The following is a 25348-nucleotide window of genomic DNA, read 5'->3' as shown; positions in this document are numbered from 1 at the left end:
CCCTACATTGCAAGCTAGGTGTGGAAAGGAACACTAGTTGGTCCCTTTGGGAAAAGAAACAGGACAGAATTTTCTGTCCTGAGTAATTTTGGGAAACATCCAACATGAGTGCCATGGATTTGGTTACCATATATTCTCGATTTTGAGAGAGAGCACCAATTAGCTACCCAGAGCCAGGTCACGTCCTTTCTGAGTGGGAAAACAACGACACCATACCCATAGGAGGTATGGGACCAGGGGAAGGGAAGAGAATATGCTGTGCTTTCATGTTATTTCAATCATGCTCATTTGGCACCCTTTCTGATAGAGACAGCTAACATTTGTGTGATCTCGTCTAGCTCTACAAAGAGGCATCCAAAATGAAAACACAGTCTCCATCACAGTAGCATTCATTTAGGGAGCAGAGTGCTGCACCTAATGGGACACATTTTAAATCTTGGGCATCATTCTCATACATAAAGGTGCCACCTGATTTAACAAGCTACATAACTTGCCCTGCCCTATTTGTTAAGAATCTAGGAAACATAAATGAAATCACTTTTATGGTATCACTGTCACTACTTTATGTCACTTAAGCCTTTTTTTTTTTTTTTTAATTAAGAGACTGTAATAATATTGTGTTATCTGGCATCCAGGAAGTATTATATCCATAGTAATTATGATTAACTTTTTTGTGCCTCTCAGCTTCTGTACTACAAGTTCTGAATTATAAAAGAATAGTATAACTTTATTGTAAGAGGCATAATATAATAAACTTAACAGGCTTGGGTGGAAAAAGAGGATATACTGGAAATCACAATTAATTTATGAAATGGGTAAGTCCATTCGGGCATCATTAAACTTCCCTCTGTGTCAGGGCGCCTGGGTGGCTCAGTCGGTTAAGCGGCTGCCTTCGGCTCAGGTCATGATCCCAGGGTCCTAGGATCGAGCCCCGCATCGGGCTCCCTGCTCAGCAGAGAGCCTGCTTCTCCCTTTCCCTCTGCCTGCCGCTCTGCCTGCTTGTGCTATCTCTCTGTCAAATAAATAAATTAAAAAAAAAAACAAAAAAAACAAAAACTTCCCTCTGTGTCAATATATTATCTTTATGCAGTTGTCAAGAGTAGGTAATTCTGACAATTCTAATGAAAGAGCAAATAAGCACAACACAAGGTAATGTGACCTAGCAGCCAAACATGCAAACATAATTATCTTGTATATCATTGCAACCCAGAAGTAAACAAGTCCCTGCAGCAAGAAAAATCTAGCCTCTGCACAAAAAAATTTAAGGATTTTCTCTGGAATCCAGGTCCTCCCTCCTCACTGCCATGAATTCAGGCTGTCATCATCTCTAGGCCACACTACTATAGCAGTGTTCCAAGTGGTCACCCTGCCACCAAGGTCTCCCTACTCCACCCTGTTTTTGCACAGCCCTAAAACTTTTTCCAAAAAAGCAAAGATTATGTCATACTCTTTATGAAAAGTTCTGTTGGCTCAGCTTCCTTCTAGAAAAAAAGCTAACTCCTTAGTTCAGAATGGAGTTCAGAATGGACTAAGTTCAACCTTTCTTTAGTGGATTTTTTTTTCTCCCCCTCTTTAACATCTGGGGATGTTTCCCTTTGGGGAACTCTCTACGGGACCCACCACCCTCTAAAGACACTAAAGGGGCCAGATTCTCCCTCCCCCCACTCTGTGAGAGTGAGGGTGTGGGGATATGATTTGGGCTGGATTAGTCAGGTGCTCCTGCCTGGGGCCTTGGATGTCCAGGGAATGATGCAAAGACACCAGTTGAGAAGGAATTCTCAGTGAAGGTCGCAATGTGAACCCAGGGCCAGTGGGCACCCATGGCAGCATCCTAGCTGCACATTTCTGGGACGTGACTCTAGCCACGTTTTCCTGCTGCCAGGCCTCCCTTGGTTCCCACCTGCTTTCCAAAACCTGGTTCTCCAGCTTTCCTGTCAATTGTGAGGTTACCAATATCCTTTCAATGCATCCCTTTTGTCCTTAAGTAGCTTGGTATTGTTGGTGACTGATACTCATTTTCCCAGGCTCATTTCCTATTAATTCTGGCCTCTTTGCTGTCCCCTGCCCTTCCCTGAATACACCATGCACTTTTAGACCCTTGTCCTTTTGGGAATTAACTGCTGTGAACATTACATTCCTCCCCATACCCCAGAGTTTCTAGTATTTTCCAAGTGCATTGTTTATTCAACCAGACATTCACTGAGTTCATACTATGTTTCAGATTGCGTTCAAGGCAGTTAACAGTTAAATGAGGATGAAGGAAACAAAGGTCTTTGCCTTTTTATAGCTCAAATCCTAGCACTGGGTCTTTCTGTGGGCACAGGCCACCATAAGCAGGAAATGATTTTCAGCATGTGGTTCTTGTGGCTATAACAAGCTTCTGAGGAAAATTACAAAGTACTTTTACCTCTATTGCCATTCCACCCTGATGTCTGTCTCTCACTCTCCTGGACCTCAAGCTTCATGACTGTCCATTGGAAACCTCCCCAGGGCCTTAGCTGGTCTGGTCCTGCTCTTGCCAACTATGTGTCATGCTTTAAAATGTCACCTTTCGGGGTGCCTGGGTGGCTCAGTCGGTTAAGCATCTGCCTTCTGCTCAGGTCATGATCCCGGGGTCCTGGGATCGAGCCCCGCACCGGGCTCCCTGCTTAGTGGGAAGTATGCTTCTCCCTCTCCCTCTGCCCCTCCTCACCCCCCACTTGTGCTCTTTCTCTCTCTCTCAAATAAAATCTTTAAAATGTTACTTTTCTTCTCAAATTTTTCATTCTCTTAGTGCAGTACCTCTCACTTAGGTGTTAGACAGTCTAATTAAAATTTTTCATACTAAGGGTGAATGGATGATAGGCTCGAACTTCTCTGAAGCGGGGGGGGGGGGGCTCTTTATGTTTTAAAATGGATAATTAATGCGTATAAATCTCTAATGGGGAGTAGAAATGTTTGAACAGGGATGCTCTCCCCCGTGCAGTCGGCCTGCTGTGAGGTATGCTTGCCTTGCAAACTGTTGAGCCAAATCCTGCAACATTATATATAATCCTTTGCAACTGGATTATAGGCCACTGAGAACTTAAAACCTACTCTTAAACATTTATATTCCTTTGTTAGGATATCAGTTATTTATGCTGAATCAATATAAATGATCAAAGATTCCACTATTTTTCTTTAAAAATTAGTGTAACTTGCCTTGGTGTCTGTTAAGAATTTAGCAGAATAATCCACAGTAAGTGCCTCATAAAGTTCAGGGGGCTTAAAATCAACTACATCCCACATCTTGTGAGCCCATTTCTGAAGATCAAATGCATCACCCAGGAGCTGATCGTTAACAAAACACATCACATAGGAAGAATATTCCCAGATTTCATTCTTGAGTTCCTATAAAGGAAAAGGATAAAAAAAAAACCAAAAACTGTATTGTGGGGGGGGGGGAACCAACCTTGCTATAAACCCACAAGCCAGAGCCCAACTGGGATAGACTCTAACTGAATCTTTTAAAAAATGGATTTTTTTTTTTTTGCCATCTTTTCGAATTTTGCTCTCAAATAGAATTTAAGAACATTTTTAAGAATCTGATATCACTGAAAGCAAAGAATGACCTAAAAGTAAATACTAAAAATGGTACAGTCATTGAAAGTAGATAGTGATCTGGTAATAAAAATCTGTATGCATAGCATACGTGTTATGTTAACTTGAAAACAAAATGCAGTCTCTGGCTTCATTTCTGAAATACAGTTTACTGTGTGTATACTTGGAAAGGCTAAGGATTCTGAGTAATACGTGGTTTTCAGTGCCAAGGATGGAAAGAATGCTTTTTTGAGGGAGTGGGGTCAGGGAAAGGAAATGCCTCCTGGGGGCCAGCAGGGACTTCTGGTGGACCCCAGGTGTAAGGAGGGAGAGAACTCACCTTTGTCCAAACACTTCCAAGTCTAAGCCCCTTAAAATGAAGTGCATTTGTGTGTTTATCCAAACACTAACGGTCAACCTCCTGAATCCCAGTGTGTGACCATGAGTAATGCCCCCTCGGAAGATAGATCTGGTTTATTATGACCCAGTGCCAGTCCTGGCAAAAGTATGAATAATTTGGGACAGCTGTTCTCAAATTTTAGCAGGCAAGCAGAATTACAGATTCCTGAGCCCCACCCGAGTTTCTGATTCTGATTCCGGAATGGGGCCTGAGAATTTGCATGTCTAACAACATCCCAGGAGATGCTGACGTTGCTGGTCTGGAGACCACACTTGGGGAAATGCTGGTTTGGGGAACAGTTTGCCTTCAGCTTGCCAATTTGCTGCACTCCCCGCTCTTCTCCCAGATCTCATATCCCATTCCAACACCCATATTAAAACCTAGTTTGAGGAAAAGAATAAACTTCTTGAGGCTGAACTATAAATCACTGATAAAGCCTGTGGGTCAATAGTCCCTAAACGGTTTAGATTTTATCAGTGTTATCACATTTTATAGAATGCAAAACTTTAAAAAGGGATATTTATTTAGTCTGGGTATGGCTAATGTGGATATTTATTTAGCCTGGTGGGAGAAATGCAGTAGGAGGTACACTTTACTCGGAGGCTGATGATGTAGATGCCTCATCTTTGTGTGTCGTCTGTGCATGAGGAGGCCTCCTCTCATGCTTAAGATAGTGTCCTGGACCCAGTGGTTTCTGGGGCTTTCCAGCACTGAGACATAAGATGCTGCCTTCTCTGGAGGGAAGAGAAAAGCTTTTCCAAAGGCCCAGAAGCCACCACTCAGGGGAGGCATTACATTCTGCTGAAACATGAGGCCAGCGCAGACCTAACCTCAGATGTGCTAAGAGCACTACATATGACACAAGGCACAATGCTTACATTGAGGAAGGACAAAAACTGGCCTGAAACAAGAAAAGGATAAAGTGACAAGTGTCCAAGAGATGAGGGTGAGAAAAGGAAGAAAGGAAGGATAGGGAATAAAGAGTAGGTGGAAAGAAGCAGCAGTGATTACCTAGAAAGCCTCATTCAGGCCCCATGAGAAAAGCAGAAGGAAGAGAACACAAAACATCCCAAGGTCAGTAAACCCAGGCTGAAGTGGCTGGAAACTGCGGAATGGAATCCACAGCAGTCTTTAAGAATCCAGTGGGAATCTGTAAAAGGAATGGGTGCAGACCACAAAGCACGAGATCATGGCTCTCCTGTAGGTGGACAGTATGAGACTGGTAGGCAGTGTAAGTAGTTTGGTGATAAAAAAAAAAATTAAGAAAAACATATTTTCGTTAAGGTAACCAATTGTCCTGACCAGCTGTCCCAGTTTGTCTAGGACTGTCCCAGCTTTAGCTTTGAAATTCCTGCTCCCAGGAAAGCCCTCCAAACTAGGCAAAGCAGGACCACTGGTCACCCCAGTTGTTGTAAGGATTGGAGTTAATATATACATAAGTCAAGAGAATAGCATCTGGCATATAATAAGCACTGTGTGTAGATGTTTGCTGCTGTTCTCTCTGAATTCCAATGAGAATGTATCATGGCTCTGAAAATGGTAAGACTTAACAACTGCATTGTGGCCTCCGTCCTGCAGCACTCACGTGAGTGCACAGTGCCATGATACCCTACAGCAACACTGTAGGATAACCACAGGGTCACAGGACGTCCTCGTGCAACCACTGCTCTGGTCAGGGGACATGGGATTTCATCAGCCACTGGGGAGATAGGGTGGGGCAGGGAAACCAGGACTGGGACTCTACGGCTCTGGGCCAGGGATGGCAAGCAGGAAGTGTACCCCATTCCCACCTCACCCCAACAGGAGGTATGGCTGGGCCAGGATGCCACCTTAGAACTCTTTGTATCACATGTTCTAGGCAGAATTACCAAATGATCAGGGTTGGTACCCGAGAGGAAACCTATCTGCCCTCCTTAGGCAGGCTCTGCTAGCCCTGGGGCCTGGGGTTCTCCAAGGGTGCTGTTAGTGGGGAGAAGGCAGAGAGGAAGCTTTAGTTAGGACAGGGCTGCCCTGTGGGAACTTGGTGCCTGTCATCAGAGCTCCATAGGCCACAAGCTCCCCCCCTCCCCTGCCCCGCACAAGCCCCACACTGTGTCTGTGCTGTAGACCACCAAGACCTTCCCAAGTAAGGACCACGAGTGCCAAGGTGTCACAGGAAGTGTGAGTAAGCGATGTGCAGGGAGAGCGGGCTAACCATCAGCTGGGGTACATAGCAGCATTGAGAGTCTAAAACTTACCTTTATCACATGTCTTCCGAAAGAAAATCCTGTAAATATTTTACTTTTTCTTAACATCAGCCTGGTAAAATGATTGAAATGATTTAGGAAAAGTATATAATTTAGAGAAATCAAATCAAGTTGCTCTAAAATCACTGCTCCAGTTTTTCCAAAACAATGCATAGATGAATAACTGAGGCAAAACTCTGTTCATTGCCCATACCCCAAATATTCTTTACCCTTTTTTTCTCCTGTAGATACTGATCCCATGCAAATTCTTGAAGAGGAACTACTATAGGATCTTCAAATTTGGATGGATAATTACTCTTCAGAGTCTAGGTTTCAAAATAGAAATAATTATTTTAGAGTAAGTTCTCTTTTAAGGTAGAAATCATTTCCCCCAATTTTTATGGGGGCTTCAGGAGGCTTTATACAGTGCATACCCAGGCCACACAATCTGGCTTAGATGCCCCCTTCTTGCTCCCAGAGGCCCCTGTGCTTACCTCCATTAATTCACTCCCCAGCTCATCCTGGGGCTCTGACTTATTTGGTCTCTCATTTCTAGAGTATAAGCTCCTTGAGGGCCAAGACTATATCCTAGTTTTCCTATACTCCCACTGGCCTCAACATCTGGCACGTAGTGGACCATCCACACAGAGCAAATGAATGAGGAAATGAACAAATAAATTTTGATTTGCCATGTTCTTTTAGGACCAGTTTTTCCCTAAATTAAACTCTTACTAAACTTTAGGGGATCTACAGATACTTTTTTTAATGAAAAGAAGATGTTACTTTATTTTAACTAGTGTTTTATCAGTTTCAGGTGTACAATATAGTGATTCAACAATTCCATACATCACCTGGTACTCATCAGGACAAGTGACCTCCTTAATCCCCAGCCCCTGTTTAACCCATCCCCCTCCCTCTACAGATAACTTTAAACTAAAATAAATGTTATTATTTTAATTTATCGATATGTGGAGAAGGACCAAAAGGATATTGCTGTGGTTACACCCCTTGGGAAGAAGTGAAATAAATACTAAATATGTTTAGGTTTAGATACTGAGCATGTTTTGGTGTAACATACATTATTTTGTCTATACAAATCAGAGAAAATTCTTACTGGTTAACAATTCCTGTCAAAAAACCAAGAAAGTTTTGCTTCCTGGTATGTTGCATTTTGCCTCCTGGTCAAGCGAGAGAAGGCAGAGGAGGCCCTAACAGGCCTCACATTTCTGAGCGGGGCTGAGGAGATCTGTCCCACAAGGAACAGTGAGAGCAGGCTGCTGCGGTGGGCACCTTCTCCACTAAGGATGCTGCTTAGTGGTCTGACTATGGCCTAAAAGAGGACATTGGCCTGGTATGTTTCATCAGGGGTGGGTATTCCAAGGAGGAGAAAGCCCTTGGGACCAGGGGGAGCTGAAGAGGGCAATAGCAGTTGGGTCATTTCCTTCTTAGACTCCTGCCCAACCAACAGATGATGTGTCCTTTGTCACAGTTCCAGGGTCCGTGCTTAGTTTGAGGCAATTGTGTTTCTAACTGGGGGGGGACCATCTGGAATAACTAGTAAGTCCAACAGTTTTCAAATTAAGCATACTTCATCATACTTTCTTCATAAGTTAGTGTCTAGAATGGACTACATCCAAATTAGAATTTATGTAATACTCTTCACAAATCTAAATCTCCAACAGTAAATTAGGTATTCAGGATTGCTTACCAAAGGATCATGTTGAGAAATTATTCAAAGCCATATCCTTTATTAAGGTCAAACTAACTCAATTTACACTGATAGGTTTTCATATTCAAATAGAGCTACAGTAGGCAAAAGCTCAAGAAAGGGAAAATTAACATTACTAATATAACAAAGACATTGTTTTCTTTTTTTTTTTTTTTAATTTTATTTATTTGACAGAGAGAGTACAAGCAGAGGGAGAGAGAGGGAGAAGCAGGCTCCCTGCTGAGCAAGGAGCCCGATGTGGGACTCGATCCCAGAACCCTGGGATCATGACCTGGGCCGAAGGCAGACGCTTAACCGACTGAGCCACCCAGGCGTCCCAAAGACATTGTTTTCTTGACTTAGCATCCTCTACAACAGGGGTTGGCAAACTGTGGCCAGCAGGCCAAATCTGCCTGTTTTCCTAAGACTTGAAAGCTAAGAAGAATTTTTAGATTTTAAGCAGTTGAAAAAAAAAAAGAATCATCTTTGGTGTCATGTGAAATTATATGCAAGTCAAATTTCAGTATTTATAATTAAGTTTTATTGTCAAACCACCATTCATTTACATATTGTCTGTGGCCACTTTTGTACAAGGACAGTCTAGTAGTCGTGACTGAGAGCCTATGGCCCTGAAGGCCTAATAATTTAACATCTAGGCTTTACAGAAAAAAATCGCCAACACCTTTACAGTGTGGAGCAGGCACAAAAAACATGTGCCCTCAGAAAAGGAGCTAAAGAAAAACAAGGTAAAAAAATTCCTTAAATACAACTTGAGCCATAAACTTTATAGATCCCATCAGCCCAGCTAACAGCCCATAATTTCTACTTATTTTGATGATACATGTATCGTTTTCAAAGACATTGCTTGTTCTCTTCCTCTTGATGTAAACTTCACCTGTTTCACAAATTAGTTACTGTGAAACTGAGCAAAGGAAACCTCACTTAAAATGGAGTCGGGAGGCCAGAAGGGGGAGCTCTCATGCTTTACCACCACCGCTCCTCAATTGCAGACCCCAGCAGGTCAGGAAGAGACAAACCTTGTATTCCCAACAGGAATAAGTCTATTTTACTCCTTCAGCAGAAGGAAAGGAGAATGTCTCCTTGCTAAGCAACAAGCACAGCCAATACCACAATCAGCCGGTGAGACTTTCACCACCCTGAACTCTCACTTTCTATCAGTGGAGTTTTCTTCAGAGCAACCCCTCCCAGCGTCCTCCTTTTCTCTATAATGCACCTGTCCTTTGATCTCCCAGATTGCCTTTGGTTTGCCATAGCTTCTATGTCCCAAATTGCTATTCCTGTGCTATTATCAAATAAACCCATTTTGCTGGTAAAATAACTGTTTTACTTTAAGGTTGACAGTTTATTTCTTCACTTGATATAATTACAAACTTTTCTTTAACTCTGCGGACTTAGAGCCGGCAGGAAGGCAGGAATTGCTTAAGATTTCTTCTATTTGAGAACATTTTGTGTCAGGTATCCAGCTGGATAGTTTGGGGTACACAAACATGGACAGGGCATGGTCCTAGAGTCTGGTGGGGTTTTGAAGGAGAGAATTTTGGCATAATTTTAACAGTAGCATTCCCGGAGTAAACCCCAAAGATGTGCTGAATTCTGCATTTCTCCTGCATTTGGGTAGTATGTGTGCTGCACCACGGCGGACCTGGCCAAGGTCTCCCAGTTGCTTAAAGTGTTTTTCCTTTTATAGCGTTCGGTGTGTTTACAAAGAAATACCTGGATTCTCCAAAGCACTTGTAGGTCATTTGTTGAGAATCCCTTAAGAACCTAATTCGATTGGAATGCAGTAAATGCTAGAGAAAATTTAGAGGGGGACCCAAAAAACTTCCCAAATGAAGTTTCCAAAAATCACTTAGGGAGGGAGTTCGTAAAAAGAAACAAACAAAAATCAGTAGTTATACGGTATCACTTCTTCCTAAATATTTTTTCATGAATTTTTAAAATCCATAACGCAAGTAAAAATTGATGTGCAAATAAAATATGTGGATATCTAGAGGGGGGAATTACCCTCCCTCACCCAGCAAGGTTCTGAACTTTTCCTTCGCTCCGATCCCGCTTTAAAGGTAGCCCTTCTCGAAGTGGAACGTCCAGCCGACCCGACCCTGCCCCCTGGGAAGTACAGACTGAGCCTACTCGGACGGGACACATCCCTACCTCCCGGAACATCGACCCCTGTCACCAGGAGGCGCGAGACCGGGAAACCGGAAGGGCCACCCGCACGTGTGGTTTTCTCGCGGTTACCTCAGCAGCGCTCTTCGCAATCTGAAAGCTGGAGCTTTTGAAGAGCCCCACCACCTTCACCTGCAGCGGCTGCTCGGACGGCGACTGCGAGCGGCACCGGGCCGACCTTGGCCGGCACTGCTTCGGGCTCGCCATGGCGGCGCTGGGGGACTGCTCCGAGCACAAACACTGCGCGTCGCCGGGGCAACCGCGCGGCTCCGCCCCCGTCTCCAGCTGGGAGGAAGGACGCGAGTGGGCCGGCGGCGACGGCCGGGTCTTCTCTCAACTTTGCGCCTGTTGCTGGTGAGCCGGACGAGAGGCGGGAGAGGGCGCGCCGGCGGCCGTGGCCGGGGGACGGAGCTCCTGCGAAAAGGAACGGGGAGCTCCGCCGAAGCCCCGCGCGCCTCGGCCCGGCTGGCAGCCCACCCGAACCCCCTCTGGTGTCCCCCCTACAGGGACGCTGCGCGGCCCTCGTCTCCCGGCAGCGCCAGATTTCGCAGTAGATCGCCTTTCCGGGTTGGCGGGCAGCCAGTTGCGGGGGGGCGGGGGAAGGAGGGGGCAGTGGGCTGGTAGCCCGTGCAACGCGGAGTCGGACCCCGCCCAGGGCCTGAGCCGCGCGGGCTGGGAGGCCGGGGCCTTCCGGGGAGCACGGGGGCGGGGCCGACCACCTGTGCGCACGGCCCCGGGAGGAGGTGGCGCCAGTCCGCACCGCTTCCAGCCGCAGTCGTCGCCGGGGAGGCGGTGTTGTCCAACGCCTGCGGAGATCGCTCGCCATGAAGCCCAACTTCTCTCTGCGACTGAGGATCTTTAACCTCAACTGCTGGTGAGAGCGCCCGCGGGGTGGGTCCGGGGCCACAGCTCCATTCGCACCCACAGCCAGAGGACGGAAGCCTCCCTCACATCCGGGCCACGGCTCTACCCTGTCCTCCAGTCTCCGGGGGCGGGGGGCACCCGCACCTCCAGGCCCACACCGGCCCCGGCTCCCGCGGTGCACGGAGAGCGCAGCGCCTCCAGCCATCACCTTGCCTGGCCCTTCTCGTCCTCAGGGGCATTCCCTACCTGAGCAAGCGCCGGGCCGACCGCATGAAGCGCCTGGGAGACTTTCTGAACATGGAGAGCTTCGACCTAGCTCTCCTGGAGGAGGTGGGCAGTGTGCAACTGGTGTGGAACCCTGACTGGGACGGGGTGGGGGGCGGCTGGGGGCGCAGGAGGGGACGTTTCCCGGGGGGCGGGCAGGCAAGCATCCTCACCTCTTCCCTCAGGTGTGGAGTGAGCAGGACTTCCAGTACCTGAGACAGAAGCTGTTGCCCACCTACCCAGCTGCACACTATTTCAGTAGGTGAGAAGCCTACCTAACCCGTCTGGAAGCTTGTTCTCAGATCAGGAAGCTTTCGGTCCTACCAGCCCTTCCCTATCCTGCTGGCATCCTCCTTCCTCTTTCCCAGAGCCCTCTCCTCTGGGTGTGGGTGCAAGAGTAGGTGGAACCGGGAAGATGCACGCTCTTCAGCCCATCCTAGCCTTATCAAGTCACTCTATCGTCCCACAGAGACTCTTGCTTTGAGCTTTGCTCTGGTGCTGATCTCATCAACAAAACTGAGATAAAAAGTAGCTGATACAGCTGGGAGAGGAGGGAGGGGAAGGCTGGGTCTTTCTCTTTCTGCTTTTCTGGCCGTTAATCAGGACTTGGTTTGCAGTGGTGTCATCGGCAGTGGTCTCTGCGTCTTCTCCAAACATCCTATCCAGGAATTCACCCAGCACGTCTACACCCTCAATGGCTACCCCTACATGGTAAGCCTTATTATGTCAGATTTCTTCCGCCTCCCTTTCCCACCCCCCAGTAACACATGGTAAAGGAGGCAGCCTTCCCCGGGCTGCAGGGGGTGGGCAGAAAGAGAGTAGCCATGCCCTGAGTTCCTGCTCCCTCCTGCCTGCAGATCCATCATGGAGACTGGTTCTGTGGGAAGGCCGTGGGGCTGCTGGTGCTCCATCTAAATGGACTGGTGCTCAATGCCTATGTGACCCACGTGAGTGAAGCTGGCAGGGGTGGGATAGGCGGCCTGGTTCTGGGAGGGAGAGATGGGCCTCCTCTACTTGGGCTGCCTGAGGGTGAGCTTGGGGCCGGGATCTCCCAAGGTTAGCCCATTTTTTAACCAAGTATCATGCCAAGTGACAGACACAAGCATGATTTAGACCCTCAGATAGGGACGGTCAGTCTCATCTGCTATAACCTCACCTGTCTTGCTCAGCTCCATGCCGAGTACAATCGACAGAAGGACATCTACCTAACACATCGTGTGGCCCAAGCTTGGGAACTGGCCCAGTTCATCCAGTGTGTGAGCCTGGGCTTGGCAGGGGAAGTGGGATGGGCCAGGGGTTGAGGGGTGGTCAGGGCACCACTTAAAGGAGGGCAGAGCCGGTCGGGGAAGAACTCCTGCCTCACCAATCTGGTTCCCCCAGCCACACATCCAAGAAGGCCGATGTGGTTCTGTTGTGTGGCGACCTCAACTTGCACCCAAAGGACCTGGGCTGCCGCCTGCTGAAGGAGTGGACAGGGCTGCATGATGCCTACCTCGAGACCCGGGATTTCAAGGTGAGAACCCGCCTGATTATTTCCATGCCTACACCCTCAGCTTCTCTCCTCTTTCTCCTCTATGTCCTAGCATGAACCATCTATTCACTTAGGGCTCTGAAGAAGGCTGTACCATGCTGCCTGAGAACTGCTACGTCAACCAGCGGGAGCTAGAGCTCTTTCCGTTTGGCATCCGCATTGACTACGTGCTGTATAAGGTCAGGCCTGTTCCCTCAGTGTGTCTTCACCCACCATGGCTCTGTCTTTCACCAGCTTGTGCTCATCTTTTGTCCAGCTAGTCTAGTCTAGTCACTGATGGCTGGAGAACGGGAGGAGGCCCTCAAAGATGTTTCTCTCTGGCCCTGACTTTTCCTAGGCGGTTTCTGGCTTTTACATCTCCTGTAAGACTCTTAGAACCACTACAGGCCACGACCCTCACAGTGGCACCCCCCTCTCTGATCATGAGGCCCTGATGGCTACTCTGTGTGTGAGACACAGCCCCCCCCAGCACACCCCCAGCCCTACTCATGGTAAGTCACCCCACCCTCTCCCGGGGTCCCTCCCCACCACAAGGCAGCCCCTCCACTCTGACCCACTCTTTCCTGCCCCACTGCCCTGCTTTATTCTAGGACCAGCAGAAAGGTCACGGTTGGTCAGTATATTAAAGGAGGCCTGGATAGAGCTGGACCTGGGCGTGGCTCAAGCTCGCTGGTGGGCCACTTTCGCCGGCTACGTGATTGGTCTAGGGCTGCTGCTCCTGGCCTTGCTGTGCGCCTTGGCAGCTGGAGGAGGGGTGAGGGAGGTTGCCATACTACTCTGGACTCCCAGTGTGGGACTGCTGCTGGGGGCGGGGGCGGTCTATGTCTTCCACACGCAGGAGGCCAAGGGCTTGTCTGGGGCTCGGGCTGAGCTCCAGCATGTGCTGGGAAGGGCAAGGGAGGCCCAGGATCTGGGCACAGAGTCTCCGCCAGCCCTGCTCCTGGGGCAGCAGGAGGGGGATGGAACTGAGGAACAATAAAGTTTGATACTTTTGTGGCTCTGCCTTTTCCTTGTAGAGGCAGTGATTGGGGCCAAGGGTCATTGTGACTGTCATAATATAGATGGCTAAGCTCTTACATGTCTACCCTCCCTGCACACCCTGCCTCCCACCTGCAGGCAGCCTAAGCCCTGTCTGTGGCAGAAACATTTTTATTGTAAACAGTGAGGCCTCCTCCCAGGCAGACCAGAGGAGCAGGGTAGCACAGTCCTGGGGTGAGGTGGTTTTCCGTGTAGGGATCTTAGAGGGCAGGCAGCCCGTCCTCTTTTAGCCCTGGGCCCCCGGCTCCAAGGCCAGCTCACTGAGCCTGCGTTCCTCCTGGAAGCGGATAAGTTCATCTCGCTGGTTCACCACATCCACCAGCTTCTTCAGGAGCTGGTCCTCAGCCTGCCGATCGGCAGGGGTCTTTAGGGCTCCTGAAGAAGACAACAAAGCTTAGAGAACAGGGACTTGGGCAGGGAGGCAGGAAAGGCACAGCTTAATCCCAGCCTATGTGACTTCCACAATTTGGGCTTTGTTTCCTCATCTGTAAAATTGGGTCTGTCCACACCAGTGGTTTGCTAGCACTCTTCAGCAGCACCATTTTTATTTTAGTCTAGATTGATAATACATACGATATATGTGTAATTTCTATGCCCAACATGGGGCTTGAACTCATGACCTTGAGATCAAAAGTCACATGGTCTTCCAGCTGAGCCAGCCAGGCGCCCCAGCAGCAGCACCGTTTTTGAAGTAAGTAATCTCAACGTCAAAGCCCAGCTGTGCAGCCCTGACTGAACCGAAGGCAGAGTAGGGGCTTGGGGCGCCATTCTCTGGCTTCCTCCTGAAATGCCGCAGAGGCACTCGGACTAGAGGACCATGTTGCTTGGTCAGTATCTGAGGTCATGAGGCTGTGTGTATGGCCCACCTACCTTCCTGGTTTACGTAGCTTCGTAGCTCCTGGTCCAGCTGCCACTGTTCCTCCTGCAGGTTCAGCTCTTTCACCCTGTGGAGGGCAGGGGTTGAAGAGTCACAGCTGTCCAGGGTGCCCGAGGACCCAGCTGAGGTCTGGCTCCGGTGCCACCCGTCCCCACCCCCTGCCCCTTACGTGAGCATGAGCTCAGCCTCCTCCGCCAGTAGGCTGTTTTTCTTCTGAACGAGCTGTAGCAGCTGTTCCAGCCCCAGTGCCTTGTGGTGTTCTGGGGATCCTGACGGGGAGGAGGAATGGGCGAGGGGGGTCAGAGGTGTCAGGAGCATGAGGAGTGGAGCCTGCTGGGGACAGAGTCTGGTGGTTTGAGGGAGTGCTGGGAGGCGGAGGGATGTCGTAGCTTGTCCCTCCTGTCTTTACTCACTGCTCTGGCTTCTCAAGGCCAGCTCCACCTTCATGCCCTCAGCCTCCAGCTCCCCTAGAGCAGTCTCAATTTCATTTAGCCGCCGCTGGACAGCCTGAGGGGCACAAGACAGAAGGCCCGGGAGTCTCTGGACTGCTCAAGTACAGAGCTCCGGAGAAACTCCGATCCCGCGTCAGAACTCTGACCCCATCAGAACCGCGAACCCGTAGACCTCACCTGGGCCTTGCAGAACCGCTTCATCTCCTCCTCCCTAGCGCGGCGCAACAGAGTCCGACGCCATGTTGGGTACTTGCTCATGGTGCCTGAGTTCTTGGCCAAGGTCAGCAGAGCCTATGGCAGGGTCAGGCCAGTCAGCCTGTCCCCCCCCTTGCCCCCCCCGCCGTTGGATAGGGGCTGGGGAAGCTCTGTTTGGAAGGGGTCAAAGCTTCCTGGGCTGGAGATACAGGGTAAGTTCTAGTAGAAGAGACAGGCTTAGAGACCTGAGTCAGATTGGGTGAGAAGACATTCTGAGAGACTGGCTCAAAGGAGAGAGCATTCTATAGGTTTTTCCTGTGGTGGGCAGTGAGCCATATTTAGAGGATGTGTGCTGGCTTCAGCGGGATAGGTGGCCAGGTTCCTTCTCACCTCCTCTGTGTCTGAGTGCAAAGCCACGGTTTCCTCTGCTTCCTTTTCCTCCTCACTGGAGGAGGAACTCTGTTCCTGCTCCTCCTCCATGGCCACAACTGAACAGAGGAGTAGACATGGCCTGGGCCCCACGGCCTCCCTTTCCATTCCCCAGCAGTCCCCTTTTCAGGAATCCCAGTACCACCCACTGCATACCCACCCTGGGTGAGCACATCTGGGCAAAGCAGGTACCTTGAGAGCTCTGGACTGGCATTCCCCAACCAACAAAGCTGCCCTCCAGGGCCTGGCGGGCCAAGGCCGAGCAGCTGCGGGGAGGCTTGGGTGGAGGCTCCAGTTCCGGGTCAGGGGTCAGATTAAGGGAGGACAGCCGCTGGCGTTCTGGGCTGGAGAGGCGGATCAGCCGGCGGGTAGGCTGGCTGGGGTTTGGGACAGGACTGGTCCCCTCCTGGGGGACGACAGAAGTTGAGGGCCCCGATGGCATGCTATTTTCATCCGGTGTGGGGACGTCCTGGAAAATCCACCATGTAGTCTGGTCAGTGACCTGCCCATTGTGGGGCCGAGGCTGCCCCTTTAGACAAATGTGGACCCTGTATTCCCCCATGTATTCATTCACTGATGCCGTTTACTGCACAGTGTTAGGCAGCGTTCGACACACTTGAGATACATCGGTAAGAAAAATCTCTGCCTTCATGGAGCTTTCCTTCCAAAGGAGAACATTCAGTTACCCCCAGCAAAGTCTGCTGGGCTTGGAGAGACCCCTTTACTCTTGCCCACACCCCAACACACCGTTTCATAGTTTTTACCTGACTCTCAGGGCAGGGGTCAGTGCCATCCTCTTTGGGACCTGTCTGGGGCAGGTGCTGGAGGCAGTAGAAGTGTCCTGGGAAGGGTGGAGGAGGGGAGAAGACATGAGCTGTAGGTAGCCCGATACCCAGATACTCCGTTTATCAGCGAGGGCAGGGGTGACAGGACTTGATTCGCAGGTGAATTTTTGCTGGCCTCCTGGTTCCTTAGAACCCCACATTTGGGGATTTGGAGGGGACAGAGAAGACCTTGAACTCAGGGCAAGAAAGTGCCATCTTGCGCCTGTTGCCACCTTGTGCCCAGGACCCGTTTCCCTCCAGTTTCAAGTTCCTTGCCCCCCGACGGCCAGGCCCGCTTACCGTCTCCTGGGTGCTGCCCGTAGCCGCCGGGCCACAGCATGGCCTCACAGCTGTGGCAGCGGAAGCAGCTCCGGTGAAAGAAACGGCCATCGGCACAGGAGCGTTCCAGGACGTAGAGGTGTTCCCCACAGAGTGCACACAGGTCCCCGGCACCAGCCTGCACCAACCCCCAGACCACAGGGTCCGCTGGAGTCAAGGCCAGTGGCAAAGATCGTCCTTCTCCTTGAAACACCCCTTCCTGCCCTCCCCAGGCCTCTGTCTGCACACAGGGCCCACTTTCTCACCTCCTGATGTTGGGATGGGGGTGTCGGGGGTACACCAGACTCCGGGACAGGTGGCTCCTCAGTACTTGAGGTCTTAGCCTCTACCTAAGGAGGTAAGTGTTCAGGGAGGGAGGTGGAGGGGCAGGAGCGGCTGGAGAGTGGCTATGTGTGGAGAACAGAAAAATCTGAAAGAAGTGAGCCAGGAAGGGAACCTGGATAGGGGGGTTACAGGATGCAGGAAAGAGCAGGGGCCTCTGCAGCCCTACATGCATTTACCTCCAGGCGCGGCTTCTTGCCACCAGTATCCTCCCCATTTTCCTGCAACAAGTCCTACACTCGGCATGGGGCTCTGAGCTACAGCCCTACCCCCATTAGGAATGTCCCCCCCCCATCACCCCAGGGACCCCCACTGCCCAGCTCCAACCCTGCCCAGACTCGCCACCTGGGCCCGGGTCCGTTGCAGGGTCCTCTGCAGTTTGCCAAGGAATAGCACAGCACTGGGGGTCCCGGGAAAGCCTTGGCTGGCAGGGCCTGCGGGGGCGGGGGGGGGGGGGGGGGGGGGGGGGGGGGGGTGTCCAAGTGGGTGGCGAATCAGTGCTGTATGTCCTGAATGGACAGCCACGGCCCAGCCGGAGGTGCCGCTCCCAGCTGTCCCTCCCCCGCACCTACCCTCCAGGCCACCTGGGCTGTGGGGCACGTTCTTGAAGGTGCTATGGAAGTGGCTGAGGTATGCGATGAGGCCCAGTGGGTCGCTCCCTGCCACCACCGCCTTTGCGGACAGCATGGGCGTGATGCCCAGCTCATACTCTGCCATCTTTAGTGCCCAAGCAGTGGCTTCCAGGGCCCCCAGCCCTTGCAGCTCTGAGGGTTCCCTGTGGAATGTCGGGGAGAAAAGCCAATGCGAGACCAGCACCTGACCCCACTGAAGGGGAAGAGGATGAGGAGTGAGCAGTGGGCAGGGGCTGGTGGGGCCCAAGGGAGGACAGGCATAAGGGGTTTATTCTCTGCTATACACCCACCCCCCCAGCTCCCCACCCGCCCACCGACAACTTTCTGGCCTTGGGGGGCTCCCTACTGAATGCATCTGACTCCCACAAGACTCAGGGAGGGGCAGTGACGGGCACAAAGACTACCAGCAAGTGATGGCACTGGTGCCCTCAACCGGGGGTGACCCCTATACAGTGCCCCCCCCCGCCCCCGCCCCAGTCCCCGCTGCCGGAGGTGGGGGGAGGGGGCAGAGGCACGAGAGAGGTGTGGCCTGCCAGGGACCGCTGAGCCTGATCTGAACTCACAGCAGGCCGGGCCGCAGCCGGTGCAGCAGGGCGCACAGGGCCCGCCCGTCAGCCCAGGAGGAGGACAGGTCGGTGACGTGGACGCCCGGGTACCCAGCGGTCTGCTCCTGGCACCAGCGCAACAACTCCTGGCTGCCTGCCGAGCCCGAGAGAGGAGGCTGTGCTGCACCCCAGGGCGCTGGCTCCAAGCGCGCCCAGTGCCCGGGGCTCAGTCTGGGGGGGCGGGGGGGGGCAGGGCCCATCCCTACAGGGGCACCAACTGAGTGCCTCAGTGCCTCAGTGAGCAGCACTGCCTTCATCCCAGTTGTCTCCTTCTGGAATAAAGTGCACGAACGAGTCAAGTGGTAGCACTGCTAGCCAGCAGAGGGCAGGAGGCTGTGAACCGAGGGACGGGGGAGGCCCGGAGGCTCAAAGGGAGGGCGGGTCTGCGGTCCGCAAGGCTGGGAGGGCTCTGGAGGGGGTGTGGCGACGCGCATGCGGCCCGGATGGGCCCTGCTCGGCGCTCCGCTGCCCCGGCACCTCCTGGAGGCCCCGGACTTGCCCACCATCCACCCTCCAGCCGGGGGCTGCCGCTGTGCCGGTGGCTGGGGCTGGCGCCACACTGGGTGGCGAATATTTTGGACAACCCCCCACCCCCTGCCAGGAAGGCTTGCTCACCCATGGCTGGATTTCCCGCGTCTATCTTGTCGCTGTTCCTCCTCACAGGCTCCTTGGCGGCCACGTCATACAGGTCTCGTACCTAAGGCGGCCCCTTTCAGGTCTCCAGACAGGCTGACCACCCGCCTCAGCCCTTGGGTAGGGGCCTGCCCTGGGGAGTCTGGTGGGTGCCAGGGGGTCTGACCTGGTTGGGAGTCACCGCCCGGAGGTTCAGGGTGGGGTAGCGCGTGGCTGGGTCCAGCCCGTACTGCGCCACGTTGCGGTGCATGTTTTCTGGGGAGGTCTGTGAGAGGAGCTGGTACAAGCTCTCCCTGAGGGAGTAAGTGCGAGGGCAGGGGCTCGGGTGGGAGGGCACCCATCAGCACCCACCCCTCGAGAACTGCCAGGCCTTTCTTTATTCTCTCACCCATGCCCCCCATCTATTCACCCAGAACCCCCCACCCTCTTCCTGATCCTTGTCCTATTTCTAGCCCTGCCCTCCCCACCCCCCAACTCCGGCCTCACCGCTCTGCCAACACTTCTAGGGGCCCAGCACCCTCTGCCCACCGCTTCACCATCCAGGCGGCATCAAAGGCTGCCAAGAAGCCCCGAGCCACTCCAGTGCCCAGGGGCCAGAAGGGCTGCAGGGTCAAAAAGATAGGGAACAGTTCAGTGAGAGTCCAACAGGAGTGCCCAAGCCCTGATGCCCCCAAAATCATAGCTGCGGGGGGCCCCACACCACACCAAGCAGCCCTCAGCTCCTCCCCACAACCAGCAAACCTTTTCACCCCCTCCTTCCTAGGAGGCAACCTTCCTCCCCCCAACCATGGAACCCCTGCACCTCTTTACAAGGAGTTCCCGTTTCTGGAAGCCGCAGGAAGCTCAACCTCTCCCCCCCCCCATTCAGGGAGCCCTGGCCCCCTCACCTCCACCAGGCAGTCCCCCACCAGCCCCAGCAGCAGGCGGGCGCCGTGCTTCTCCTGCACTCGAGCAGAACTCTCTGCCCGCATCATGCTTGTGAAATCAAAGGCAGAGATGTCAGGCCGCCCGTGGGCGTCCCGGGCAAACTCCAGCTTCCCGAGCTTGCCGTGGGTGGCGAAGTCAGCAGCTGCCCGGACGAAGCGCTGCAGAGCCTCGGGCACCACATTGGCACTGCCCAACAGCCGGTCGATCTCCGGCCAGTCCTACAAGCCAACAGAGCAGAACCAGCAGGGTAACTGGGCTGGACTAGAATCCGAACATCCTGCCTCCCATCCTCCAGCCGCTTCCTCAGCACTCCCCCTGCTGCTGGGGCTCCCCGCCCCCAAGGCCCAGTTCCATTACTGTTACTGTGCACTTGTTTTGGATAAGACCTGAACTTCTCAGCCTCAGTTTCCCCATCATTTAGAGATGACATACCTAACTCCCCAAGGTATTCATGAGAATTTAGGTGAGAAAACGCACATAAAGTTCTCATCACAATACCTAGCACATAGTAGGTTTTCAACTAGTTCATTCAGCAAATATTTACCAGGTGCCGACTACACACCAGCTACCATTCTAGGTGCAGGGAATCTTCAGCAAGCAAAAAGGGCAGAGACAAAACCCCTGCCTTCGTGGGGCTTACATATGTAGCTCTGTGGCTGGTAGCAGGTGTTTAGCCCAGAATATGGTTCAGGTTGTCCTGTAAACCCCAGGGGAGAAGGGCTTGCTGAGGTGGAGAAAATGTCAGGGCAACGGCAGGAGAGGACACGCTCCCTCCACACCAGGGGGAGACACTGTGTCCAGGGCTGGCCTCCACCTCGCAGGGCCCACCGCCCAGCCCCTCCCTCCCTGCCCGGGCCTGGGCCCCACCTGACGCAGCACCCCCAGCCGCAGCAGGCACTGCTTCTTGGCTGTCATCACAAAGTAGTGGGTGTCATCCTTATAGTACACGATGTTCTCCAGATCAATGCCTGCGGGGACAACACCGGGGGGAGAGATGTGTCTCCTCCTCATTCTGTGTCACCTCTCCAAACACCCAGCCGTGCCTCACCTCCCAGAGCTGGGGTCACAGCTTAGACTGCGGTGGGTGCCCCCTACACAGGGGCCCAGGAGTTCTGGTGGCACAATGGGCCCTCTGTCCCAGGCCCAGGAGGGAGAGGGAGGAACCAACCCACAGTCAGCTGGAGGGAGGGGAGACCCTGTGAGAGGGTGTCCCGACCTGTGGCTTTGAGCAGACTCTGGAAGAAGCTCTGGTTGTAGATCCTGGCCACGCCGCTGATCTCGGGCACCTGCGTCTCTTCCACTGTGCGTCCATTCACAAAGTTGACCGTGATGCCAATGGCCAGTTTGCCACGCATTTCTCGCACTGTGAAGCCTAGAAGTGGGGGCAAGTGAGGGTAGGTAGGTATCGGCAAGAGAATGAGGGGCATAACAGCCTAGAAAGGCGCAGGAGGAGCCTAAGATGCTGGCTTCTTTGAAGGAAGGGGTCACTCACCTTCAGGGACGAATTTACCTCCGGCAGCAGAGATGAGAACATCAAATTCATAGTTGGCCAGTTGGGCTGGGGGGCTGGGCTGGAGCTGGGCACGCCAGCCACTCCCTGGGGCAGAAGGTGTGAGAGGCACAAAGGTGTGGATGTCTGAAGGGGCCCGTACATTCCCAGGACAAGCCAGGGAAACAAACAAATGCGTAAAGCCCTTTGCAGTTGACAGTTTAGCAAGCAATGACACATTGTCTATCAACTTAAGCCTTCAAAACAGCTGTGGAAAGTAGGTAAGGAAGGACATATTTTACAGGTGCTCAAAATGAGGCTCAGTGTGGTTGCACAAGGGCGACTCAGTTGACTCCCAATCCCACCCTTTTTCTTCCACAGGCCAAGATATCCTTGGCAGATGGGAGTCTGGGGAGCAGAGAGGTACTTACCCTTTTTGGGAGGGGGCTGGAGGCCGGTGAAAGTGACACCCCAGTGAATTTCCACCCCAAGCAGTAATGCCACTTTCAACAAAAGCAGCTGAAGCTGCCGGATGCCTGGAAGGTAGAGGAGATTAGGAACAGGGGCCCCAGGGACGCACAGGGCCCCCAAGCACCAGTGGGCTCCCGGTCAGAGCTGGAAGAGGTCTTACAGGTCACTCGGTTCCACTGCCCATTTTACAGATGAGGAACCTGAGTCCTGCAGGTCACCTGGCTAAAGTGAATCTTGTCCACTCTGCCTCTTGGCGGTCCTAGCAGCCCCCCACTGGCCTGTCTGTAGGCCCAGGCTCACCCGCCCCTCTAGGCCACCACGTGGTGCTCACTGATGTGGTCCAGGGTGCCTGTGCAGAAGCGCCCATAGAACTTCTTGGCGCCAAGTGCCCTAAGGTCATGGATGGTGAAGGGCCAGAGGTGCAGCACGTTGTGGCGAGAGAACTTGGTGCGCTTCTCCACCAGCAGCACACGGGCCCCCAGCAGGGCCAGCTCCACAGCAGCCCGCAGCCCACAAGGTCCAGCGCCCACCACCAGGCACTGCGAACACACAAGGCAGTATGGGCATGGCACCCCGTCTCCCTCCTCTGACTCCCCCCAGCCATCCAAGCCCCGTCCCAGGCAGCGTGTGTCCACCTTGGTGTTGGTGCAGGCCCGGCCCTGCTGGTAGACGGGCTGGCCTGCTCGCTTGTCCAGCTTGGCCCACAGCGACTTGGCACTCCAGTAGTTGAGCTGGGCCTTGATCTTGTGGTACTGGGGTAGGCCCCCACCGGGCTCTAGCCCTAGGGCCTCGCAGAGCCCCTGGAAGCTGCTCAGCACATCCTGGCACAGCTGGGCCTGCAGGAAGCTCTCAAAGTGGGCATGCGCTGGGTTGGTGGAGGTGGGTGAAGCCATGGAGGCGGCCGAGGCTCCCAGGCAGGGAGCTCCCCAGCAGAGGCCTGCAGCTGCTGGAGAGGAGGAGGGAAGAGAAGGGGAGGAGGCTGGAGAAAGGAAGAAAGGAAAAGGATGGGGAGGAGAAGAAATCAGGCTGGTGTCCCCAGGGGGCTCTGCGTCCACCCCTGATTGGCTCTGCTCTCTCCTCTCCCCCAGCCCACTCCCAATCTGCTCCAGAGACAACTGCTCTTCCTTCCACTCCAAGTGAAATTTGTCAAATTTGGAAGTGAAAAATCAGCAGTCTTGGGCACAGGGGGCAGGAGGGAAGACAGGGAGCCTCCAGCTCAGCTTTCCTGTCCAGGGAGCTCCAAGCTCCCCTCCATCTCTGGGGCACTGGGCACAGGAATTCCGACCCTGCCTTGATGGGATGCCGGAAGCTGGGCATGGCAGAATATCTCAGACGTGGAGAAGGCAGGCAGCCGGGAGGAGAGTTTTCCTTGCCGGGCAGACAGAGACAGACCTAATACCTGCAATCCCAGCTGCTCTCCCCTCTCCCTCCACACCTCCCTGTGCGGGCACCCCTCGAGGACCCCAGTGCCCCGCTAAGCGTGGCGTATGTCTCATGCCAGGAGCAAAGCTGTCCTCCCTAGCACCCGTGATTGCCTCCTGAGGAGGAGGAGACCGTCTCTAACTCCCTAGGTTCCCGTTCCCACTACCCAAACCACCTCAACAAACAACCCGAGGATGTTGCGACTGCCTGAGGTGACGGAGGACTGGGTCTATTTCTGACTCACTGTGGTCAGAACACTTCCCCTGTGACTGGCGGCTGCTCGGGTGGGCCTCGAGAGCGGTCGGGGGGGAGGCGACAGCCTGGGTTCGCTCCCCCCAGCTTCCTCCCACTCGCAGCGACGCCCCGCCCCACCCCACCCCCCGGGCGCCGGGGCGCGCTCTCCCAGGAATCTCCCGAGACAAGGCCTCCCTTTGTGCCCCTCTCCCTCGCTCGAGCCCCCACGCAACTTGAGGGGTGTCGAGTGGGGGCCTTCTCACGCTGGGACCGGGAGAAATAAGAGGGTGCGGAGGTCGGGGTTGCCCAGGGGGTTATTAGGTGGCATCGATGGGGACAGGTCCTTGGAGCTGACCCCCGCGCGCACTCGGCCACCCCACCGGGCCCGGCTGGAGCCCAGCGGGCCGGGCCGAGGGAGGAGGAGACTAAAGTTACCCGCTGCGGGTCACCTGGATGCGGGCAGCCGGAACATCAGGAAGGGCAAAGGTCTCTCTTGAGGGTTCGGGGGAATGGAAGGAGGAAGAGCTCAGAGAAGGGGTAGAGAGGGGCGACTCAGCCTGGAAAGGCCAGGACAAAGGATGTGCGGGGTGGGTGGGTGGGGGGAGAGCAGTGTGGAAGGATGGAGAGGGAGCTGGACCACTGGCACCGGGGTGAGTGGGGCGGGGGGTGGACATCCACGCTCTGGACGGGAAAGTCTGGAGAGGGGCTGAGCAGGGCGGGGCGAGGGGAGACGGGCCGGACCCGCCAGGAGGAGTTCCCGAGCGCCCGGGACGGCGTTTCCCCGGAAGTGAGCCCCCGCCCCCACCCCCGGCGGGCAGGGGGCGTGCAGCTGGCGCCGCTGGAGGACTTACCGGGCCTCCTGGCGAGCGGGGAGGGCCGCTTCCCGCCCCGCGGGCGTCTCCGACCAGGCGGGTGGGGGAGGGCGGGGGCGGACGAAGGGGAGGCGAAGGAGTCGCGGAGGGAAAGCGGCGGACGCGGGGCGGCGCGCCGGCTGCGCCCGGCCCGGGAGTTCGGCGGGGTGTGGGCTTCGGCGCCGCGCGCGGGGCCCGCGAGGCTTTATTCGCGCCTCATTAGCATCTCATTACCCCGCGATCCCGGGCTCGGGGCAGCTCCAGGGCCGCCCACGTCTGCTGGGTGGTGCCCGAGGGCGTGGCGCTGCGGACGCCTTGTTCCGCTTGAGGGTCGGATACCCGGGCGGGGCTGGCGGGGGCCGAGGAGCCCAGGATCCGGGGCTCCCGGCTCCATCCCGGTGCCCGCGTGTGCGGAGCTAGCCCATCCCGGGCGGGCGAGGCCACCCGCTCTCGCGCGGTACCGACTCTGCGAGCCGCTTCCGAGCGCCCGGCGGATAGGGCGCTCGGGCTGGGCAAGAAGTTTGCAGAAGCTGGCGGGTCCGTAGGTGCTCTCTTCACCCCTCCTACCAGGAGATCCACGGCCCGGCCAGGGCTCCCACGATGGATCCGCCTCGAGGATCGGGGTCCGCCTCCCCTGCGACAAGTCTGCCCCTAGACCCGGGCTGAGGGCGATGGGCACGGATTAAAGTCCTGGGAACTTGGCAGTCGGCAGCTTCCATAGCGGCATGAGAAGTGAGAGGACAAGAGGGTCTTGGTGGGGTGGGGGTTAGGGTGGGGTTCGACCGCTGCGAAGGGGAAATAGGAAGGGTGTGTGGGAGAGAGGTTAGATCTCCGGTGTTAAAGTGGGCTTTGGAGAGAGGACCCACAGAACT

General features: G+C 54.1%; 3 protein-coding genes and 1 long non-coding RNA gene across 5 annotated transcripts in view; 2 read left to right on the top strand and 2 right to left on the bottom strand.

Moving 5' to 3' along the window:
• LOC116634599 overlaps window positions 1–10261 on the top strand; it is a 39270-nt gene extending 29009 nt beyond the window's left edge. Inside the window, exon 3 of the long non-coding RNA XR_004300004.1 lies at window positions 9973–10261. This is a non-coding gene — a long non-coding RNA (uncharacterized LOC116634599). The remainder of the gene's footprint in view (window positions 1–9972) is intronic.
• PPIL6 (peptidylprolyl isomerase like 6) overlaps window positions 1–10293 on the bottom strand; it is a 32813-nt gene extending 22520 nt beyond the window's left edge. Inside the window, exons 1-3 of the mRNA XM_032408095.1 lie at window positions 10151–10293; window positions 6414–6509; window positions 3181–3369 (exon numbers count right to left, since the gene is read on the bottom strand). Of these exons, the coding sequence (XP_032263986.1) occupies window positions 3181–3369; window positions 6414–6509; window positions 10151–10285 (420 nt within the window). The 5' untranslated portion in view covers window positions 10286–10293. The remainder of the gene's footprint in view (window positions 1–3180; window positions 3370–6413; window positions 6510–10150) is intronic.
• Window positions 10256–13733, top strand: SMPD2 (sphingomyelin phosphodiesterase 2). Its single transcript, XM_032408094.1, has 11 exons — window positions 10256–10432; window positions 10585–10952; window positions 11176–11272; window positions 11392–11468; window positions 11824–11917; window positions 12064–12153; window positions 12376–12458; window positions 12587–12719; window positions 12812–12916; window positions 13075–13228; window positions 13328–13733. Exons 2-11 carry the CDS (start codon window positions 10903–10905, stop codon window positions 13714–13716), a joined length of 1272 nt encoding a protein of 423 aa, XP_032263985.1. The 5' UTR covers window positions 10256–10432; window positions 10585–10902; the 3' UTR covers window positions 13717–13733.
• Window positions 13734–13854: 121 nt separating this feature from the next.
• Window positions 13855–24536, bottom strand: MICAL1 (microtubule associated monooxygenase, calponin and LIM domain containing 1). Of its 2 annotated transcripts, XM_032408093.1 has the most exons (25): window positions 24477–24536; window positions 22605–22948; window positions 22301–22508; window positions 21930–22034; window positions 21502–21606; window positions 21226–21381; window positions 20877–20977; window positions 19970–20227; window positions 19569–19684; window positions 19249–19375; window positions 19065–19146; window positions 18408–18543; window positions 17785–17987; window positions 17558–17646; window positions 17392–17433; window positions 17137–17220; window positions 16853–17009; window positions 16493–16569; window positions 15921–16197; window positions 15690–15787; window positions 15282–15395; window positions 15066–15159; window positions 14822–14921; window positions 14646–14719; window positions 13855–14150 (listed from the first exon to the last, which is right to left on the bottom strand). In XM_032408093.1, the coding sequence occupies exons 2-25, from the start codon at window positions 22860–22862 to the stop codon at window positions 14002–14004; spliced, it is 3210 nt and encodes a 1069-aa protein (XP_032263984.1). In that variant the 5' UTR covers window positions 22863–22948; window positions 24477–24536; the 3' UTR covers window positions 13855–14001. The 2 variants fall into 2 exon arrangements, with proteins under 2 accessions (XP_032263984.1, XP_032263983.1); XM_032408092.1 differs by lacking the exon at window positions 24477–24536 and having other exon boundaries at window positions 15921–16134; window positions 22605–22941.
• Window positions 24537–25348: the final 812 nt, after the last annotated feature.

Source organism: Phoca vitulina, unplaced genomic scaffold, assembly GCF_004348235.1.
Source record: "Phoca vitulina isolate PV1807 unplaced genomic scaffold, GSC_HSeal_1.0 scaffold9, whole genome shotgun sequence".
NCBI classification, from domain to species: Eukaryota; Metazoa; Chordata; class Mammalia; order Carnivora; family Phocidae; genus Phoca; species Phoca vitulina.
The sequence above is the reverse complement of the archived record's forward strand: the minus strand, read 5'-3'. Positions and strand labels throughout refer to the sequence as shown.

Bases quoted from the DNA above. Each gene is read 5' to 3' on its own strand.
- SMPD2 (XM_032408094.1), top strand. From the start codon at position 10,903: ATGAAGCCCAACTTCTCTCTGCGACTGAGGATCTTTAACCTCAACTGC. The intron at 11,273-11,391 runs GTGGGCAGTGTG...CTCTTCCCTCAG, and splicing joins ACCTAGCTCTCCTGGAGGAG to GTGTGGAGTGAGCAGGACTT. The intron at 11,469-11,823 runs GTGAGAAGCCTA...CTTGGTTTGCAG, and splicing joins GCTGCACACTATTTCAGTAG to TGGTGTCATCGGCAGTGGTC.
- MICAL1 (XM_032408093.1), bottom strand. From the start codon at position 22,862: ATGGCTTCACCCACCTCCACCAACCCAGCGCATGCCCACTTTGAGAGC. The intron at 21,607-21,929 runs GTAAGTACCTCT...CTTCTGCCCCAG, and splicing joins CCAGCCCCCTCCCAAAAAGG to GGAGTGGCTGGCGTGCCCAG. The intron at 17,647-17,784 runs GTAGGTGCGGGG...CCGCCCCCGCAG, and splicing joins CAGCCCAGGTGGCCTGGAGG to GCCCTGCCAGCCAAGGCTTT.